The 23,065-nt window shown below is 38.0% G+C and overlaps 1 protein-coding gene across 1 annotated transcript; it reads left to right on the top strand.

Moving 5' to 3' along the window:
- The first annotated feature begins 343 nt into the window (after window positions 1-343).
- Window positions 344-22,754, top strand: LOC112972868 (opsin-5-like). The gene is given in 8 exon segments (XM_026079998.1): window positions 344-398; window positions 2,918-3,080; window positions 5,985-6,094; window positions 8,054-8,388; window positions 21,991-21,995; window positions 22,126-22,376; window positions 22,379-22,606; window positions 22,609-22,754. Coding segments are annotated over 8 exon segments (1,293 nt in total).
- The last annotated feature ends 311 nt before the right edge of the window (window positions 22,755-23,065 follow it).

The following is a 23,065-nucleotide window of genomic DNA, read 5'->3' as shown; positions in this document are numbered from 1 at the left end:
AAGACTGGACCCCCAGTACTGACCCCTGGGGGACACCGCTAGCTACAGGCCTCCAACTAGACTCTGTGCCACTGATCACAACCCTCTGAGCTCTGCCATTCAGCCAGTTCTCAATCCACCTCACTGTCCACTCATCTAGCCCACACTTCCTGAGCTTCCCTATGAGGATGTTATGGGAGACAGTGCCAAAAGCCTTGCTGAAGTCAAGGCAGACACCATCTACTGCTCTCCCCTCATCTACCCAGCCAGTCATCCCATCATAGAAGGTTATCAGGTTGGTTAAGCATGATTTCCCCTTGGTGAAGCCATGCTGACTCCTCCTGATCACCTTCTTTTCCTCCACATGCTTGGAGATGGCYTCCAGSATGAGCTGCTCCATCAYCTTTCCAGGGATGGAGGTGAGGCTGACTGGCCTGTAGTTCCCTGGGTCCTCCTTCTTGCCCTTTTTGAAGACTGGGGTGGCATTGGCTTTCTTCCAGTCCTCAGGCACCTCTCCTGATCTCCATAACCTTTCAAAGAAAATTGAGTGGCCTAGCAATGACATCCACCAGCTCCTTCAGCACTTGTGGGTGGATCCCATCGGGGTCCATGGACCTGTGGATGTCAAGTTTGCCTAAATGACCTCTAACTCAGTCCTTCTCCACTAAGGGAAGGTCTTTCTTTCTCCAGACTTTCTCCCTGGTCTCCAGGGTCTGTGATTTCTGAGGGCTCATCTTAGCAGTAAAGACTGAAGCAAAGAAGGCATTCAGTAACTCTGCCTTCTCTGTGTCCTTCATCACCAGAGCTCCTGCCCCATTCAGTAGCGGGCCCACATTTCCCCTAAGTTTTCCTTTTGTTACTGATGTATCTATAGAAGCCCTTCTTGTCCTTGACATCCCTTGCCTGATTCAACTCCAAATGGGCCCTGGCCTTCCTGGTCATATCCCTGCATACTTGGACAATGTTCCTATATTTGTCCCAAGTGGCCTGTCCCTGCTTCCACCTTCTGTGCACTTCCTTCTTCTGTTTGAGTTTTGCCAGGAGCACCTTGTTCATTCTTGCAGGTCTCCTGTCCCCTTTGCTTGACTTCTTGCTCATTGGGATGCACCATTTTGAGCTTGGAGGAGGTGATCCTTGAATATTAACCATCTTTCTTGGACCCCTCTTCCTTCTAGGACCCTATCCCATGGGATTCTTCCAAGCAGGTCCCTGAAGAGGCCAAAGTTTGCTCTCCTGAAGTCCAGGATTGTAATCCTACTTTTCGCCCTGCTGTCTCTTCACAGAGCTGTTGCTAAGGAAAAGTAATGATTGATGACTATCCCGTAGTACAGCCACTGAAGATATTTGGCACAGTTGATATTGCTGATGTGGTTGCAATTTTCATGTTCTGGATAAAATTAATCTTACTAAGAATAGTGAGAGAGCATATTCTGATAGTCTAGTGATCTGTGCTTCATGACCTCATCTAATTTGATTCTGCTCAGATTCTGCTTAAGATTTAAAGATATGTGATAGATTAAAATGTAATTAAAATCTTGAAAAATAGTGAAACATGGAAAGAAAAATGTTAAACCAAATTTTTGCTTTTTACTGTATTTTTATTGTTATATTTTTGAAGTTTTGGAAGAAAAATGTCTGGAACAAAATTATTGCATAGTTCCAGTAGTAGAATTCAAGGAGAAAATTTTTTCTCTCTCCAGAAGATTTCAAATTACAAATATATTACAAATATCTTAAGTGGGTTTAAGGAGGTCAGTGATAGAAAGGAACTCAGTATCGATGACTAATGTTACTTACTAATCTGCTGTCTTCTTTAAAAGAAAATATCATGACCTGTAGTACACTTGGGAAATTACATAAAGGTTCTTTTTTTTTTTTTTAAACCTATGAGGATATGGTTAAATGAGGCATATTGTCTTCTGGCTATAATCTAGAGCCAAAGTTGGTTTGTGGTATATTTCTCTATGCAACTTGTTAACCTCAGTTTTTTTATGTAAAGTGATGCTTTTTCCAAAGATGCAGGAACAGGCAGTGAGGTCCACAAAGGCGCTTGGACCCTCTTCAACAGCTTAACTTTAGGAGGCATATATTAAGGCCCCTCCCTCCCCCCCATTCGTTAGGCATTTGTGTGTCAGTAGGCCTCTGAAGCTTTTACATATGAAAGTGTTTTTCTTGCATAGCTCTAAAAAGGCTGCCTAAAACTCTGTCTTTTGACTCTGTTGTCTGACCTTTTCATCTGATGGTCACCTAACTCTTGTCTAACTTTGTGGATCTGTCATAGGTTTTAATCCTGCTAGTTTGAAGGTAGAGAGCAAATTGCTTGTCTTTGGTTAGACTACTTCTAGCCTTCTTAAGCTTCTGTCATCTCTGGGCAGATCTCACACTAATAGTAGCACTCCCAGAGAAAATCATTCTATCTACACATGGTAGAGACATTATTTAATTACGTTTTTCCTTTTTTCATGCATAATTCAACATTCTTGCTGTATCATTTATTATTACTCGAAACTATAACAGGCATCTCTGAGAAACTGCCCCAAAGGAAGAAGGTTTAGTAAGTGGAGAACACTTGAAATTGGGGAAATGTGTGCCATGGCAGATGGATATAGCYTCTCATTTCATGTCAGTTTCCTACAGAAAAACTGTTTTTTGGCAGGTCATTTAGTTTAATGGACAAAATTCGAAGACATGTGGGCACTTTATTATTATTAATGATTAGATCTTGGTAGATAGTTTGATGGACAAAATAGGAAGAAAACTAGAAGGATGATAAAAAGATTCAAAAAATACAAAATCTRAAAAAGAGAAAACGTCAAACATAAGGAAGAGAAAAGTTCATCCTGTAAAAGCTAGCTATGTTGACAGCACATTATTCCTGTTCATAAAAAGGAGGATGGCTGAAAGTAACTATTTATTCATGTTGTATGTTTCTCTGCAGGAATATGCTTCTTGTGTGGGAACAGTATTCTCCTCTATGTTTCCTACAAGAAAAAGAATTTTTTGAAACCAGCAGAATACTTCATTATAAACCTTGCCATCAGTGACCTTGGTATGACTCTGACCTTGTATCCTCTAGCTGTAACCTCCAGCCTTTCACACAGGTTTGTTCACTATGCGCATGATATTTAACATCCTCTGCAGACACTGGAGGTCTGTGTCAGTGATGAGGATTGAATCACTCTGCTGCTCTGCTTGTCAGAATGGTGGAAAATAATTAGAGGGGTTGAGAGAAGTGTATTATGTAACAGCAGCTTTATGAACTGCTGGTGTTTATTAACATTTGTGTCTATTTGAGGATACTATCATTTTGATTTCTGCAGGGCTGACAAGATTTTGTTCCAAACATCCGCTACCGACTGCATTTATTCTCTCTCGGTAGAATCATTCAAGCAGTGGTGAAATGCTTCATTTTTTAAAGTGGGCAGTTAAATTTTGCAGCATAAAAATAAAACCCTAAATTTGCTTATGATCCCCCAAAGTAGCAATAGTGATGATGAACAGAACTTTAGTGTTCTGGTTTAATGTTTAAGCCAACACCCTGAGTTTAGAACTTTCTTCTTCCTTCTCCACCTCTTCCGTCTTTATCCACATGAGTCTAATCTGATAGCATTGTGTAACACCTAGTTTTTGTGATCTTCTGTTAAAGTTCAGGAGCTTCAGGAGATTCATTGCTAGACCTCAAATAGTATTTGCGCAACTTGGGCACTATGAAAGTCTTTGAGAGAAGGGAGTTAGATAGGAAGGATGTAAGAAGATCAGAACTGTTGGTCATTCTGCAGAGTTATAGAAAGTATGATATTTGTAATATTTTGGTCTATTCCAATTCTTGCAGAATGTACTGCAACTGTATGGATGCATATATGCAGTGCTGATTTGGCTTCCCAACACACTTTACTGAGAAACCTAAAAAATTATGTAAAATTCTAAAGACTGTGAGAAATGTAAAACATTGCTGGTTAGATGGAGAAAGCATTGAAGTTGTCCAGAAAAACTGAAATCTTTAGTTACTAAAATTAGATTTTCCTAGAAGAGAATTTGTTGAAAATACCAAATTAATCAGAAGCTTTAACTAGTTAATGTGTAGTATGATGGGGAAAGAGAAGTCTGAAAGAACCACTTTGGCAATGAGTATGTTGGTGACTGAGACATATAAGCTAAATATTGATGTGAAATAAACTGAAGAGAAAAAAATGAGAGAAATGGCCTTGTAGTCAGAATGGAAATGAATTTAATTGTCACAGAAGTGGTATTTGTGGTATTGCCCACAGGGAATTAGGCTTCTAATGACTGAGTAGGGGTGGCTGAGCCCAGGGAGCATCTGCCAAGTGTCCCCACTGTTCCTCTCAAAGGTTTCTGGTCTAGCTGCTGTCAATGTATTGGCTGGTTGGGTAGCAGCAACTCAACCTTCATGGCTTCCAACCCAACACATGGAGGTAGATTGGCACTCAGTTTATACTAATATACTGGGCTATAAATTGCAGCGGCTCAGCTCTTGCTGCATGAGCATCTGAGAAAGAGCTGCATCGGAGGGTGGGAACCCTTGGCTAATGGGAAATGCTACAGACTTTCTGAGCTACACTGACCTCTTCAAAGCCCTGACACTGGGAAAGTGAGAGAGATGAGACAGTGAGCTGTCCTAACTTTTTTATATCACTGAAGCCTGACATTTATTTTAGGTAGAATTTAATACTAAGTATATTTTATGCTTATATATTATTTCTCCTTGCATTCCTATGCAGTAGGAGTAACTGTACCTATTAATTAAAATATCTTCCTGGATTTGATGTATGTCTATTAGTGCAGACTTAAAAGGTAGAGTTATCTGTGGAACAGTTAAGGAGTCTCTCCATGTTCAGCTGAATATTTGTTGAGAGACAGACARAGCATGATGGATCAGTCACACAGTAATGCATGAGGTCCAAGGCCTGCTGTAATGTGTTTAATAAAGTAATGAAGTAGAACAGATTGAATAAAAGAGACTGAGAGCACTTCACCCAACATAACTTCTGGGTGACTGGTTAGGTCACTCTGCTAGGAAGTGAGAGACCTGATCTAGGGGGATGTGATCTGAATCCAGATCTCTCATGCCAAAGGCCTCTGAATTGTTATTCTTGAGGGGAAAAGAGAGGTAGCTCCTTGTTTTTGAGCATGATGCTCACCTGTACCTGTGAATGTCTTTTCAGTTTTCAGACTCCCTTTCCCTTTGGTAAAAGTACACATACTTTAACCCTATATCTTTTTCTTTTTAGTTAACGAAAATGAAAAAATTCTATATGGTTTGACATAAAAAGATCTGTCTTTCTCTGCCCTTGCCCTGTCCAGTTCTCCCTCAGTTTGGCTTCAAAATAAAAATAAAAAAAATCTAGTAATTACTTATATCTCACCACATTACTTTCTGTGTTTAATATTGCTAAATATAATGTTATGATTAAAGGAGATGATGTCTTCAAAAATCTTGTATGGGGCTTTTGATAACTGCTGCTGCACATTTTTGAATAGAAAGGGAAGAGATAGAGTGGCTCAGATTGAATTTTTATTCCACTGGAGAACCTTCCCAAGTGATTGCATTGATAATGATGAAAAACAGCTTAGAAAAAATATGGAAAGGTAGCAGAAGTAATGATGAGGAGCAGAAGTAATTTATGACCTACTGGTGATAAGCATTTTGATCTTTCTTTCCAGAATGATTATCATCAAATTATATATTATTTTATTTTATAAAAATAGAAAGGCTGAAATGTGAATCTTAAAAATAAAGGGGGACGTGGCTAAAATACTGACTGTTTTTTTGTTTGACTGTTTTTACTGACTGGTTACTGCTGTTTTTTTCATTTGGGAATGTCTCTTGCAGTTCATCCCTGACCGATAAATAATTAAATCATGTAATTTTATTAAATGTTCATGGCTACAATTATAATTGTATTTCTACCATTTAGCCTTTCATTYAAGAAAGCACAGCATCGAAGCACAGCATTTAAATATTAACTTCCTTGGTTATTTGCTAGGTGGCTGTATGGGAAACACATTTGCTTGTTCTATGCATTTTGTGGGGTACTGTCAACACTGACATTACTGAGCACTGTGTGCTGCCCCCAAATTTGTTTTCCAGCTTATGGTAAGCTWATATTTCTGTCTTGGATTATCCAATATTTTTCACTTGAACAGAGATCACTACTTCTAGTTTGCATACCCTAGAGAGTATTTTTATAGAGGAGGTCTTTTACATTGAATCAAACAATTCATATTTCTGTGATCACTGATAATTAACTATAGGTCTAGATAGATGTAGCTTATTAGTTTTAAGCTCTTTTAAGCCAGGGTGACAATTTGGAAACATGGACTAAGCGTTCTGAGATGAATGCAAGACTGGCCTGAATATATTAATATTTTCAGAGTTTATTGCTACATTTGTTACAGATTCATGTTGTGCTAAGCCTCTTAGATGTATCGGAGAATTCTGATACCTCATGTTTTGCAAATTATTGCGAACCATGCCATAGTCTTATAAACCTTCAATATGCTCTGATATTTTGAACACCTATTAAAGTTACCCTTCTTAATTACCCTGCTCACTTGTCTGCATAAGGGAAATTCCATTCAAGCAAGGCAACCAGCATAGCATCTGATGCTATGACAAAAGGACATTTTTAAAGTTATAGTGTCTCATAGTTATGATGAGACAAGAATGGACAAGCAAAATTCTCTCATTTGGCTGAGAGCAACATTTTACCACAGAACTAGTGTGTCACTATGGTTTATGTTAATTGGTGACATAACTATTGTTTTTAATTTAAAAGACCTTAATTGGTAATGTTTAACCTAGAAGATGATTTGTAATTTTTWAAATATTCCTAAAATAGGAAAAGGGGTAGTGTTGTAAGAAAACTATATGCGACCATAGTAAACTTAGCAGTGCTGCTGGTGCTATTTCTCTATCTGCTAACTATTTGTGAGAGAAATATTTCAAATGATGACCTTGCCTTTAAACATGACCTCACCATCATCTAAAAATCAGACTGTTATGGCAGACTGTTGGGTTACTGAAGAAAAATGAGGGCTAGCTAGTGAATATTTGTAAAGCACTTTGGGAGATACAGATCATTCTTAGGTACTTTATAAATCTCGATTTAACATCTATACAACTTGGAGCAAAAGTAAACACAGCTACAGGTTAAGATTTCTAGCATAGCAGTGGTCAATGTAGCAAAATAGCTAGTGAGCTCTTCCTAAGTGCCAGCTTTTCTTYGGAAATTTCTCTGGAAATTTGAAACCCAGGCCAGATGCAAAATCTGCTTGGGGGCTTCCCATGGATCTTTAATATTTCTTCTAGAGCAAAAACATAATTTTTCTTTTTCAGGATTAGGCATTACTGATAATCTTAGCTTCAAGTCAGGAAATAATAAGTATGTTTCTGCAGTGTGAGAACCTGATTTTCTAAGCTACTGTTTGGACGGATAATATTGTCGCTCCTTTCTGCAGCTTCTCTGTTTTTCTTTTAATTTGCCGATCCACACTTCTTGTTAAGTCTCCACCTCCCTGCCCTTTAAACTGCCTTTGGCCAAGAGCAAAGGAAGGGTGTGAAAGGTGTGTCCCACAAAACACCAAAAAGTGTAGACAAGACGACCATAGACTTGGTCGACTTGTCTTGTCATTACAGAGTTTTCAGAGTGTTTGAAACTCCTTCTATGTGAGCTCTGGTCATGGAAGAGGGCTCTGCTGTGCTAAGTGCTATACAGTTCAGAGAAAAAAGACACTCCCTTCTTCAAAATGCTTACAGTTTGTGTTCAAAACAAAACAAGCCCCCCACCCCAGCTGACAGCAAGAGAAATGAGACTGTAGTTGGCCAGTATAATGGGCAGTGAAATCAGTGTAGGTGTATTTAAGTTGTTCTGCAGACAATATTTTAAGAAGGAATCTGTAGGTTACATAGAATTATTCCCAAACAATAGAGATAAATAAAACAAAATTTCCAGTGTGCAGTACAAGAGGTCTATTAATAGACCTTTGGACTGTATGGTTAGAATTTAGAGCAGTACTGTGTGCTGATCGTCACTGATTGTTTTGTGTCTTCCAGGGAACAGGTTCAGGAGAGAACAGGGACAAATCTTGGTAGCATGCGCTTGGACCTATGCAGCAATTTTTGCCTGTTTTCCCTTAGCTCACTGGGGGGAATATGGAACAGAGCCTTATGGCACAGCTTATTGCATTGATTGGCATTCCACCAATGTAAACGTTGTGTCAATGTCTTACACTATAGTTTTATTTGTTTTCTGTTTTGTTCTCCCTTGTGGGGTAATTATCACTTCCTACTCTCTTATTCTGATAACTGTGAAAGAATCCAGGAAGGCAGTGGAACAGCACATCTCCGGTCCCACCAGGATGAGCAATGTGCAAACTATTACTGTCAAGGTATTTGAAGGTTAGTTTTTGGCAAGCTATTTTTGGCACAGTTGGGCAGCCCAATTTAAAGACCAAGAAGTCTCCTGAGAAGGGAAAAAAAAAAAAGGAAAAGAAAATTAATCCTTATTACATTTTCATTTCAGAAAACAGTATTGTGCAGATTCACTCTCTGACAATAAATTGCTAAACATGCAAGTAGCAGTTGTGTTGTTTCTGGAACGTGATAAGTAAGCCCTCATAGAGCTTCATTATTAGTGAAAATGAAGATTTCAGAATTTTTTAAAGAAATAAAGAACATTTCTATAGAAAACCTGGATTTTTAAAAGAAATTGTGGAGAATGGAGTAAAACATTGAAACAAGAGGAAACAAGATAAGTATTTGCTAGTACAAAAAATGCCATCTTTTGACATACCATTAACAAGTTTTGGAAATACTTCTTAGGAGTGTCTCTCTGATGTTGGCTATTGGTGTTCAGGTTATCTTCTGAGAGTTCACAAAATGCCTTTGTTTCTTTGTGCTCCTGAGGTCTCCCATCATTATACTTCTGTTAGCTGCTACTATATAGTGTTTCCCTTGAGCTTTCTTTTTCTGAAACCTTGAAAAAAAGACTATATTATTGTCAGTCCCCTATATATTATACTTTCTGGAAGCCATTTCACACAGAAAAAGATATCTGTATTGTAAAAAAAAAACAAATATGCAGTAGGAACTTACTGCAACATCTTTGATAGCAAAGTGTGCATCTGTTAGTACTATTCAAAAACAGGTTGGTAGTGTAATCTTTGATCAAAAGGAAGGTTCAAAATTGGAGCACTATGTAAAAGTGAGATTGGGCCTTATGCTCAGGAACCACTGCTTATGAAAGCTGGTCTGGTTTTGGGTGAGGGAAGTCTGTTTGCCCAGCTACAGAGCTCTGAGGGGATCCAGGTTTTAAGATTTATATCATTAAAGGTTTTAAAAATTATTATAGGAAACAAATTCTCTGGTGTATAATGGAACACAGGAAAAATGTCACAGAAAGATGTATTTTTGCGAATACTTTTTGAATGAAAACCTCTTCAACTGTGTGTTTCGCTAGCTCATACAATGAAATTAAACCCGTGGTCACAGAGTTTGTTGCATAAATTGTTTCTGGCTGCCAAACTATGTCCCTTTCCTTTCCAGGAAAAGACCAGAATCTTTTTTTTTAATCCATCAAAAAATAAGAACATCACAGCTGATGTTAGGTGTGCTTCATTCTTTAGATATCTCTTGAAAGACATGAGTGTTACATCTGGACTGTGCTAATTATCTCCAATGAGAAAGTCTTTGTCCTTTCTTGGCTTCCATGAATCCTTCTCTCATTTTTCTAATTATTTGGTTAGCATGTAATTTCGAGCATCTTCCTTACCACCATTCAACTTTTTGCTTGGTGTTATCTTTGGTCCTTATCTTCTCTGTTGAGGAAAATGGATACTCTCATCTGCAAACACAGTTGGATATCTCCCAGGTCTGTTTCTGTATAGCTGGTCTGCTTTCTCTTTTTCATATTAACAAACTTAGTTTTCCTCTGATGTCTGTCTTCAGAATGCCAAGATCATGTCAGAGTAGACATCCTACTTTGTCCTGTCCCATCCTTTAAGTATCTTGGTTTTGATCGCTGTGGAAAATGCCGCCATCCTGCCTACTACATGGACTTGCAACCTAAATATCATCATTAACGCAAGCAGCTTAGGAACTAAAATTATGCCCTTCTCTTACCAATTCCTTTGTGATATCCCTTAGATAGAGTATTTCCATAAAGCTCTCGAATATGCTCTTGCCCCACTTCTAGATATTCAGGAGGCCTTTGTTTTCTTACATCCTCCTTTGACTACAGGACTTTTTTTCCCTTCAAGTCTTTAGTTAACTTTTAAGACTCTTCGTAGCCTGTACCAATTGGCCTCTGTAATCTCGTTTGGTAAGACCAAGATGCTGGTTACATTTATATGTTTGCAGCTCTCAGAAATATGCATATGTGCTTTGTTTAATCCTACTTGTCATTTTGATGAGTATCTTCTAATAAACACTGTCAAGCTGAACATGATCTCCTTCAAAACTTCCTGTATCATGTTAAAACAAAAGTCATATGGGCATATCATGCAAGTTGTTACTTGTTGGGCTGCTGGAACACTAAGAAATCTGCCTATCATGTATTGACAAGTATTTTGTCTTTATTCCCTGACTTTTCTTTGTAACTGCTCTGATCTTCACTGTTCGACTGTAAACTTCCTGTGATAGAGACTGTTTATCTGCAGAGAATCTCACCCTGGAATAATAATAATACAAATAACAAATAGTTATAAATGTTAATTCCTTAGAGACATTTGTGGAAGTATAAATGGATGGTATAAGTCATACTGATAAAAACAGATAGGAGGTGAGAGACACTTTGGGTTTTTTTTCCCCTAACAAATTATGCTAAAGCAAGCCACCCAAAATATATCAGTTTTCTGGTATGTATGGAATACTTATTTATTGAACTGTAGTTTTTCCTGCTGGATTTGAGCAGCAATACAGCTTATTTTGTAGCTACTGTCAGATCAGAGACAACTTATAGCTCATTCTTCCTCCCACCTTTTCCATCCTGCATCTGAAGTCAGGTCACTGTAACTTAGGCATCCTGCTCATGTTTTGTGGAGGGTCATGACAGGGTTAAACTGGTGAGAAGTTACAGGTAGCAAAGCATATGGGAAAAGAGAAGCAAGTAGCAAGGTACAAGGAGTTACAAGTAGCAAAGCGTATGGGAAAGGAGAAGAAAGTAACAAGGTACAGGGCATGATTGCGCGTGCGTGATCGGCGTAATGATTGACTACCTGTGACATAATCAGCATGATGATTGGCTTAGCAAAGCGTATCTGTGACGTGAACAGTATATATCTGTAAAACCGCTGAAGCAGCAAACTTCTTATTATAAATATGCTCAGAAACAAATAATAAATGTCTCAAGATGCATCACTTCTTGAGTCCATGCCATCATTCRCTACAATGTTTGACCTGTGCCTCTAGGATCTCATCCAGCTTTAGCTGAAGTGCTTGAACATTGTTTCAATCTTGAAAAGCTAAATGCAGTAAACGACTAGGGCATTTAATGCAAGATTATGCAACTACAGTTTGGTTAAGCCCCAAAACATGATTCTGAAAACTCTTGTTTTGTTGTTGCCTAACCCTAGAGGGTCCAAAGAAGTGCTATAGGTTCTTCTATAATCTTAAAAGTTCTCCAGGTTCCTGCAGTTTTCTTTAATCTGCATTTCCCTGTGTGCTAAACAGTTATCTTCTTCCTTAACCATATTAGCATAACAATATCATAACACTCAATTTTGGCTCAGTTTAGTCTATTTGGTATTTTAGAAGTAATTGGAAAGTTTTATAAAAAGCAACAATAACAGCAATAACATTCATTACCACTATCACTAATCTATTTTCAGTGTTAAAAGATCTGTCTGTGGTGCCGTGCTATTTTAGAATGACACTAGCAAATTTTTAGAAAATGTAATCAGAGCTGTAGAGTGCTATTTGTGTTTTTGCACTTGTGAGTTTATGAAATTGGGCATTGATATTGTTTTTATTATTGTATAGTACAATAGCAATCAATTACAATGAATATGGAGAATGCTATTTATTGTTCTCATCTGATCTCTTTGTGGGGTTGTATGGGTCTGCCAGCCTCTGGAGAAATCATGCTCTGAAGCATATGAACAAACAGAACAAATAAATATTATGAATGCAAACCAAAATGTAGAAAATCACCTTCTCTCCAGGAGCTCCTTGGGCTTAAGCAGCTTTGGAAACACATCCTAGTTCTGCTTAGATGTTGGAGGAACAAAACCACCATGAGTGTAACTTGACTTGTCATTCACATTTGTTTAAATATCATCTCTGAATGCTCCATAAGAGAAGGTTGAAAAATTCACATCTTGCTTCTAATTTTGTTTATTGAGGATATGGAATCATTTGCAGCTAAACACCACAAATCTACACATCACAGAGGTTAATTGGGGGTTAAATTGTGCTTATATGGTGCATAGACATAGTGCTTGGATTTTTAATCCTTACTAAATTGTCTCATGTTAAATTCAATGGAAATTTTACTGTCAACATTAATGGGAGTTGTCAGTCATACTTGCTGAAACTGGAAGTATTGTATATTCAGTGGTACAAGCAAGATTGAAAGCTGTGGCTAATTTAGAGGTAGGAGGGAGGACTATGAACATAATGGGAAATACAATGGACATCAAACTGGATAAAAGTTGTTCTTTAAAGAAGTCCTACAGTACAGAATAGAAGATTGCAACTACAAATACTTTGTTGTGATGGGGAAATCTACTGAAGTTAAAGAATTGCAGCTATTCAATGCTTCTCCTGATTTTGTCCACCTTAAATAAATAAATCTTACTTGTAAGGCATAGCAACATTGTGATTTGCTGCAGGCATTTCAAAGCTGTTTGGGGATTAGCGATCAGCATGCTGTTTCTAAATGTCACTCTTACTGGTGTGAAATGAGAGAATCTGAATGAAGAGAGAAACAGTCTTAATGCCAGACTTATAGTTGTGTTACTTACACTATTGACTATACAATATTTATTGACTTGAGGTGGAGGCAAACAGCTCTTTGGTTAGTGTAGGAGGATCTGGTTGACATAAAAAGAACATATTAAGTACTGTCAAAACTTGTTATGGCAGAATATAGACATKTTATTTGGAGAAAAGGTGGAATTGAGATTCCATCACTTTGAAATATATGATAACATTTATGATTGGCTTTTACTTTGGTGCAGCATAAATAATTATAAAAATGAAGAATGAAAAAAGAAGTGCTTTAAGATTCCTATGTGAGCATGCTTCAGATTAAAAAAACTCTTCCTTAATGCTTTAGATCTCTCAGAAAGGTTGGCTTCATTTGTGTGTGCTCTCAGTTGACTGGTTCATTTATAGTGATCATTGCTGCACATCTAAAAACTCTAGCCTTTCCAGATGTACAGGTCCTACAGAATTGCTGGGCATCTTGAGCAAAAGTACAAAAATCCTTAAAAAAAAATTTTTTTAATGTGGAAAAGGATTACAAGGGGATAAAGAGGACAGATCCAGAGTGTGAGATAGCCGCTTGTTATCTCAAGTCACATTTCTTTCACAGCCTTCTGAATATGTTTTTTTTAATTTCCACTCCAGGAAGAACAGAATTAGTGTCAGTTGTTTTTGTCAGTTGCTTTTCAGACTTAGTCATCATCGCTTAGCAGTATTTTGCAAGATACTATTGAAATATGCTTTGGCTTTGCAGGCCAATAAGCTACCAATATGCAGAGTGTTTAGTATTATGCTGGTTAGTGTCATGACTTCTATGTACATGATGGGAAATTATGACCAATATTTCCCTTAGTGATGAGAATTAGAGCAAAGTTAAACTACCAAAGGTTATTAGGGTAGTCATAATTAACTACAAGACTTAAATTCAGGAACCACTCTTGCTTTGTCTGGTGCTTAGCCAATTAGTCTCTCTTGCATATTTCTTTCTCCAGTCTTTGGTGTATGCTGTTTATGGTCTCCTGAATGTCCAGCAAAGTTTGCACGAATCAGAGACAGCATGCAGTTTTCTGCTCTAAGCATCAGCTGTTGCAGGCTTTTGTTTCTGAAAAAGAGCTGTATGTGGCTGGTCCATGAGACTGGGGTGGGAGGCTTGAGGTCTTCAAGTACCCAAAGGCTGATTTGGGGTTCGTGATGTCTTACCCTAACATATTTACAGCAAGCAGAGGGAACAGATAATTTGAAGATGCCTGTCTTCACCTTTGTGAACCACTCTTGGGAGGAGGCACTATCTTGGTGGAGATTGGCTGGATCAGTTGGCAGATCTGAGGTGATGAAGGCCTGCTCACAGGACGAGAGCCATTTCCTCCATCAAGCTGCACACCAATGGAACTAGTTGGTTTGGAGGGGCAGTGTCCTCTGTCCTGTTCAGACTTTACTGCAGTGTCCACACCTCCCATAAAGTTTGGAGAAGAAGTGGTTTCTCTGGGGCACAGTGTTTATCCAAGCTTCCTCTGGGTGCACAGCTCCCTGATGTCCTCAGAGAAGAAGTGTTGGCCCCTTAATACTGATTTCTATACTTGGATGGAAAATGGCCTTCAAAAAGAAGATTGAAACCACAGCATCAAAATAAAAGAGGTAAAAATATCAAGCAGTAAGAACACTAATGTTATGTTCATGTGCTCCTACTGTGAGCTGTGTGACCTGGGTCAACCAGAAAGCTTCATTCCCAGCTTTCACATATACAGTGGATGTACCTAGATTTCTGAAAATAAAGCTGTGATAACTGTTTGTGCCAGGCCTCAGGCCCAAGATATGCAGGTAAGAGCCTCAGTGTAGGGTAGGAACTCACTGCAGCACCTGAGCTCATGGGAGCAGGTGCTGGGTGTTTGGGATAGGTTCACAGGGTCATTGAGACTGTCTGGGATTTTGCCTAGTGTGCAATGTGTAATGGTACCCAGGGATATCGACTGGGAACTAAACTCTGCTTTTGCAACTCAATGTGACATATGAAGAGTTGTGCTGAGGATATGAAGGGAAGAATCCAGCTTTGGATATACTCTGTAGGTGTAAATAAACCATCTGGGCTGGAATAGCTGCTGGGCAGGAGGCTGCTGTCTATGTAGAAGTCATCATAAGACAGGTTTTTGTTTGTGTGTGTGTGTGTTTTTCTAGGAGTAAGTTTATGAAGCTTATTGTTCTCCTGCTCTGGARGATCTGCAAGCTCATTAATTCTGTCATGTTTTCAAAACTTGAACCCCTACTCGAAGGAGTTCAGGTTTACCAGAGATAAAATGACAGCAGATTGCTATTGGACATACTGTTTTATTCTGCAAAGCAAGTAGAGTGAAAATAATCCTCTCTTCCAGTCTGAACTCCAAAGACAGTTCACGCTCACCTCCTGATGGGTGTTTGTGTGCAAAGGAGCAGGAACTCTGTTGTGTCTTACATAGCTGTGATGTAAAGCAGCATTTATGGCTGCTAGTGAGTGGAAAGTAGGTTTGATGAGTAGGTACTGTAAACATATTGTGTGCCCCCCAAAAAGAGATCTGGCCCCAAATCTAGCATTAGAGTTCTTCCCCCTAGGAAGTCTAGATCTTCCTCATTCTTGTGCTTCAAATGGCGCTAGGGCAGGATCAGTGGAGACTGTGTTAATTTTTGTAAATATTTCATCCATCAGGATGCATATAATGATCCTGCCTACGTGACTAACCACTCAGTCCATAGTGCAAGACAAAAGGAAAGCATCGAAGATTTATAGCTGATGTACACATTAAATAAAATGTTTATGCTACGTTGGAGCGCCGTTTCTAGTTAGAGCTACAGGAAATATGTGTAAATGCCTGTGTACAAGAGAAGAGATGATGGAATATATCCATTTATGTGTACTTTCTGTAAGTTGTTCACTATATCACAGGACTCACTTAAAAAAAAAAATTCCACATTTTTAGCATRACAACTAAAGAAGAACTACCTTTATCTTGCACAACCCAGCTCCTATAAGCTGAGCAGATGCTATGAGATGCTGTCTCTAAGTATGTGGAAAAGAGCACATGAACAAAGTAATGCCAAATTGCTTAAAAAAAAAAAATGCTCCTAAGGTAAGTTCCAAGGTTTTGAGAGGACAGCAATCATTAGAAAGAGGCCCATTAGCTGGCTGCATTGGAGCAGACTCCAATGTGAATCAGAGCTTTTTATGAATCATGTTACTGTAATAAGATTATGCTGGATCTATTCTGTGTTTTGCTGAATGAAGGGAGGGGTAAAATTCATAACCTGAATTTTCAAAGTTTAGCCTATGAATTTCTAATTTTTTTTTTGCTTCTTCCTCTATTTACCAATGCATTGGCTCACTGGCTTATTATTTTGCAGAAGAACAAAGTAGATGGTTGTAACAGTCCCTTGAGGCATTAAAAATCTTTGAATCAGTGGAATTAATTTTCTGCTTATAAGCATGCATTTGGACCTAGTCTCACAAATTTTGAAAATAGTTTTGCTTTTCCTGCTAGAAACAATTTGTAGGAAAAACTTTCTATTCTCAGCAGAATAGCTTCATCTTTAGCAATTACTGTAAAAGTGAAAGAAAATAAGAAAATAACTTTTTATTGGCCTTATCCAATTACTTTTTTGAGAGCTTGGTACTCTTTTTTTGCAGCCATTGGGAATCCAGATTCCTTTAAAGCTCTCATGTGATAAGCATGTTACAGAAATGAACTGAGAAAAGTAGATTACTTGCTGCAAATGTTCTTTTCTGTTTTGCAGACTAGAATGAATTTGGCTGCCAAAACAAGCAAAAGATTCTATAGAAAAGACAAGTAATAGCGGACCTTACGTGATTTATAGGAAGGATAACATGTTTATATAAACTACAACTTCTTAAAAAGGCTTGATTCTTCTAGTTTGTTAATGCTCAAGTCTTCTTATTCAAAACCTTTTTGCAATGTATTTCTTAAAAATCAGAAAATATCCTTTCAATTTTCTATTCTAAACTCTCTTACAATGCACTACCCTGCATTAGTAATTTCACCCCAGAAGCATCTGCATGCTGGCAAAGTTTTCTGTTGTATGCTAACACACATCAAGCCCAGACATGAAAGGTGCTGAATACTGTGAAATTCTGGTTCCCTGACTGTTCCTAACATAGAGTTCAGCTGTGTTGGATGGGCTGGTCCTGAAAATATGTAAGTTTACCTCATCCAGGCTACAATCATGCTTTGGTTCATATAAGCTCTGTAGGGGGACAAGGTTTTACAGGTCTGTGGCCTAACTCAGAAGTATCCTTCCTGAACTTGACCAGAGTGTTCTCTCCATGCCTTCTGTACATTGCTCCTTTTTCTTAATAATCTTGATAATCTTGGGCAATAATGCTGTAGTTTCCATACAGTTATATAGTGATCAGTTGAAACTAGATAATTTTTTTTAGTAAGTTTACTATTTAGATGGAAGAATTTTCCAAATTTTCCTTATGATAGCGAACAAGTTGCTGTAGCAAACTTTTGTCCAGGTCCCAAGAGAGTTCACTGCAGTGATAGTAAAGTGTAGTGAAAGGAATATTACACAACTCCCATAATATATTCTCAAAATCTGTGCATATTTCTGGACAATATTATTCTTTTGTAGATGAAATTTTTAAATGTAGTGGTTAACTATTACATTGAAGCTGCTGCATTATACTTAGAGACCTAAACAGAAGTTTTTAAGGCTGGTTGAAGATCTGAAGCTCCTATGGGTTTAGTGAAATTTGTAGATAATTGACACACATGCAACTGTTAAATCTGAAATTATAGGCAGGTGCTAAAATAGTGACATATATGCTGAACTGTAGATGCTCAGGACTGAACGATCTTAAGCATCTATATAGTTTCCATTAAAGCTTGCTGAAATTATACAGTACATGACAGATATGTAGCTATATTATATTTATACATTTAATAATTAAAAAGCAAGTCCAATATGCAATTATGATGCTGTTAGCTAAACATGACATCTGTCAGAGGTTTGCAGTGATATCTACATCTTGGGTTAATATAAGACAGGAAAATGATCAGCAGTGACTCCTATTATCTTAACCTTCATGATTTTGTACCTACATTTAAAATCTCCTTTTGCTGTTTAAAGTACTGGTGATGTAAACCAATCTTGCCTGCTTAGGGCAGCCAGGTATCACAGCTGCAAGGTTTCTGTTTCCTTGCACTTTAAATGAAATGAAATTTTTTTTTTTTGTGGAAACAAATGTCACTAGAGTGCAAAGGAGCCCATATTATTAGATTCTGTCTGACTACAGCCCCAGAAACATATCCCAAATGTCTTCATACCCAACTGGGAAGAAAAACGTGGCAGATAAAAGCAGATGAACCTGAGGGGTAGTTAGCAGGAAATTGTGGTGATTTCTGTGTTGCTAAATAAAAGGCAGCCAAGGAACACAAACACTGGTCTGCTGACTGCCCTGTTGCTTAGCAGTTAATATGATCCCTGGTGTGTTTTTTTTAGTCTGTGCCTGGGCATACATCAAGGGATACCTGTTCTTGGCTGAATAGCACTGTGCTATCCCTGTCCACACATTTTAAGTGGGAAAATGAGTGACATCACCTTGTTTTTTCCAGTAAGAAAATTGCCAGTGTCAGGCAGGTATTGGCCTGTTGCCACCTATGCCATGAGACTGTTCCTCCTTTCTTCCAAGAGCCTGCAATGCTTCTTTTGCTGCAGCTGGTACTAAATGAATGACTGTAAATGACTAGATTGACTTTTTTCATGCTGACATTTTAATAACCTGCTTAACAGGATCTAAGCATGTTTTAATGTCTGTAGATCTTAATTCCTTTGCTGTCAGTGCCTGTGATATCAAATCTGCTTGCTGTATTAAGGACATACATTTCTTAAATTTGCCCAGTGAGACTTCTGGGTTCTGATTAAATCTGGAATAGTGTACTGCAGTTWGGTCTGGAATGATTATTTTGAAAACTTCACTACATTTCCAGATTTCAAGTTATRTAATACAAGCAATTCATCCTGCCAAGATTCTTCTTTGGGATGCAAAAATGCATGAGGCTCAGGGTGACATTTGCTGATGCCACTTTTGCAAAAACCGTGCAAAAAACAGGCAAAAACCTTCTGAAACAATATCTCCTGGAAAAGCAATAAACACAGTTACAAATGAAAAATTGTTGTGTGTCTGTAAATCAAGCACAAGGGCCAAGGTAATGGTAGGTGACACTGCTCTGAAATTTACAGGCAGAAATCTCTCTTGGGGAATTATGTTTGAACTGGAACTTGGGAAGAATGTTAGGTTTGTAAGAAGAACTTCGCAACAAGGAGTACAAGCTACAGAGCATACTTGTATATTACAGATAGATATAAAAAGAAAACAGATGTTCTACAGCTGCAGCATTAAGTCAAATTTATAGTTAGACCCTCTCAGCTGGTATAGGTCAGCTCACTCACACAGACTGGAACAAGCCCTGGCTCTTGGCACAGGCTAAGGATCTGATACAAGTATTTCAAACTACATGCTTAGTGGAATATATATTGAATAAAATTATGTGAATTCAGCTTATTGACACTTTAAGTAAAGATGCTTCAGGACATCTTTGGAAGCCAAAGCATTTTCAACATTTTTATGTCTTTCCATCACAAATTTATCCTGACATTTATGACAAATAAAAGGAAAAAGCACAGCCCACACTGGATCAGGATAGGACTGAATCAGCTGGTGACAATAGAGGCTTTTATGATCTTGTTAATGTTCACAACGTTGCCCTATATCTGCATCATCATCACCCTTCTTTTGTCGTGCTTATTAAAATTTTGATATTCTTTGACATCTCATGTTGGCACCACTGCTTAGGCCACTCCTCATGCCTGTTGTCTTGGAACCGTGTGGGTTGTTTTGTTGACCTTGTGGTATTTTCACGTAGTACCTGGCTTGTAACCTCTGAAGATTGGCAGAGAGTGTTAAATGCTGTCCAAGCCCTGTTGTTATTAAACTCTTGACTTCTGAATATGTGACATGACAATACAAATAATAATAAAGTCTCTTTCTGCATGCATGTACGTGTATGTATAGTTGATACGCTCAAATATCTCAAAGGGTGTTCGTTTCGCCTAATAGCACTCCACTAAAAGCTAGTTATCTTAAGCTGAAGCTTTCAAGTGTCAGTGACAATGAGTGTCTCGCCTATTTTAGACGCATATCTGGATGAGATCAATTGCTCTCTGGAGATGTGTTTCTCTTTCTTTTGTCATTGTAAAGAACCTACGCTGGCACAGACTTGAATATGAGTTTTGGGTGCTTGAAGTTAAGGAAGATGAACCCCCCCATGCTGTGGAGACTATACAGATGCAGTTCTGGAACTTGGCTCAGAGCTCCTTGAAAATATGTGCCAAATGTCTTTTCACAGGAACAATGTAAAAACCTGTTGCAATCCCAAAGATTAATTGCATCATAAGTAGGCCAGCTTGGAAATGCAACAATCAATTCTGATGTTCCTTTCTTCTTAATGTGATTCTAAAAGGCCAGGGCAAGTCTTCAATATTAGGTATGGACAGTTTAGGATTTCAAAAACCATACACATAGCACCAACACTTTCACAGGCAGAGCCAGATCTTCAGCTGGTGTAAAGAAATAGAACTCAACAGAAAGAAAGGGAAAAATTAAGTTCATCCCATCTTGTGGATTTGGCTCTACATCTTTTCTTAACTGGTCTCATTCTGTCAAAATACATTGTTTCTCAATTCTGCCAAGTCACTTCAACTTTAGACTTCAGGAGAGCTCTAATAGCAGCAAATGCTTACCACACATAGATGGGAAATGTCACTATTATCGCAGATGTTTTTCCATTCCAGAGACATGTACAAACTCATAAACAGATTTTAGCACATCAGTTAAACTCTGCAGAAATTCCTCATAAAACACTTGGTGAATACTTCTTGGCAATCACCATGCACTTCTTGCAAAATAAAGTTTGTGAAGCTATTAAACTTAGGGAGAAAATAATAAAATTTTGAAGAGCTCTTTGTGTCTTAAAGCAGTCTAATGTGTGCTCCTCTGGTGTTAGATACTCAGGGCCTCTTTCGTTCTCACTCTGAAAACAACAATATAATCTCTCGTTATCAAAAAGACATGTTTTTTGCAACCCTGAATCTGTAGCCAGAGTGTCACTGAGAAAAACTGTGAATTTGCGGTTAACTAAGCTGGTTAGCAACTCTTTGTACTCTCACTTTCAGAGGGCAGCTCCGGCAGGTGGCACAATCGGCAATTCAATGCAAAAGTACCTTCGTATGTACCGCTCTTTTGTTCGCTTGCATCCAGCACTACTCTAAATTGAATAGATTTTCTACTGTCTTTCTCATTTGGATATACATACTTTTGGCAAACATTGACTTGTGAAGCTTCTTCAAGAGCACAAATATTTTTGTTTCTATCTTTAAAATATATGTGCACTTGAGTTATAAACAGTGCTTAGAATGATCCCTACCAGATTAGTCTTCCAGTACAGTTTACTTCAGATTTCTTGAGGTTCATGTTTATTACAGTTCCAATACTTATTCTCTCATTTTGCATATCTCTATAATTTATAAAAAAAATACTGAAACCCCCATAATTAAAAAAAAAGACTTATTTAAACTTTCTTGATAGAGTTTATTAGGACAATCAATTGTAGAGTAGGAATTAATCTAAATTCATGAATTTGATTCACCTTCAGGATTAATCTTTTTTTCTGCTTAGGATATACTTATGTTTTTTAAATTGCTTTTCAAACCAATGGACTAATTAAGCTGTCAGGTGCCTGTGTGTAGCTCCAGTTGAACACCAACAATAAAATGATAGTTGACGTTCTGTAGCCAGTGGAGCCTACATTACCCCCAGATTAGACAGCAGATAGTAATGGCTTTGCAGTCGAGATAAAATTTCCCCAGAATGGTATCTTTTTCCTTAGGTTGGCTTCCTTTTTAATCTAAAGAGAGTTTTTATGGCATTTTAGTGAATAGGAACAGAATTGTTAGAGCTGATATATTTGAACTCTAAAAGCTTCAGACAGAACAAAGTTTCTAAACAAATATGCGCTTAGCAGCTGAGGTATGATGGAAGGCTTGGAGAGACATTTTAACAAGGGGAATCAATCATGTGGTATTTTTATGCCTGTACTATTTGGAAGTTATTTTTCTCAGACTCATTTTTTTTTTCTCTATTATCACTGCAAACTGAGCATTGCTGTGTGCATTGGATTTTTTGCTGCATGGAGCCCTTATGCCATCATTGCCATGTGGGCAGCTTTTGGATCAATAGATAAGATTCCTCCATTAGCCTTTGCTGTGCCAGCTGTCTTTGCGAAGTCCTCCACACTGCACAATCCAGTTATCTATCTTCTTCTGAGGTCCAATTTCCGAAATACCATTGTCAAAGATTTCACAGTTTTTCAACAGCTATGTATCAGGACTTGTTCTTGTGTCAAGGCCCTGCCAACTATAGATCAACTTTGGAGATCGGCCTGAGAACATTTAAAAGCAAAAATGAAGCCAGCTGTAATTCTTTGCAAACTGTGGAAGCGTGTTCTTACTTCCCCTGTGAAAAGTGCAGTGACACTTTTGAATGCTTTAAAAACTATCCTAAATGCTGCCAGGAGAGGCTAAGCACTGTGGAATGCACTCCTCAAGAAAGTGTGTCCTTGCAGAGCAATCTCCAAGTAAAGCGAGACAGGGCAGTAAGAAGTCTGTAAAGCTGGTTGTACAGGGAGAAAAAAGCATTGAAATTGATAACTTGGAAATCACCTTAGAAACCGTACCTGTGCATTGTACATTTACAGATCTCTACGACTGCTCATCCAAAGCCCTTTGACAGTAATACCATTATGCTGCATTTATGTATGTAACTCTTTTAAAAGAGCCCTTCTGCTACCCCATTTTCTATACTGTTTTCCTGGTTTTATCATGTATTCTTTAATGGGACACATGCTACAGCATGGACATGCAATAAATGCTGTATGACTCTCACCATGCTGACTTAAGTAAGTATACTGTGTGGACTGTATTCACATCATAAACTGTGTCAGATAAATCTCTGCACTTTGTCGCGTCTGTTTTCAAGAGAACACACTGCCTATTGAGAGGTTTTCTGTAAAGTGTTATAACCCTTTCTAGACTTCATAT

The sequence above is a fragment of the Apteryx rowi genome, unplaced genomic scaffold (assembly GCF_003343035.1).
Source record: "Apteryx rowi isolate R43461 unplaced genomic scaffold, aptRow1 scaffold_508, whole genome shotgun sequence".
Classification (NCBI taxonomy): Eukaryota; Metazoa; Chordata; class Aves; order Apterygiformes; family Apterygidae; genus Apteryx; species Apteryx rowi.
The sequence above is the reverse complement of the archived record's forward strand: the minus strand, read 5'-3'. Positions and strand labels throughout refer to the sequence as shown.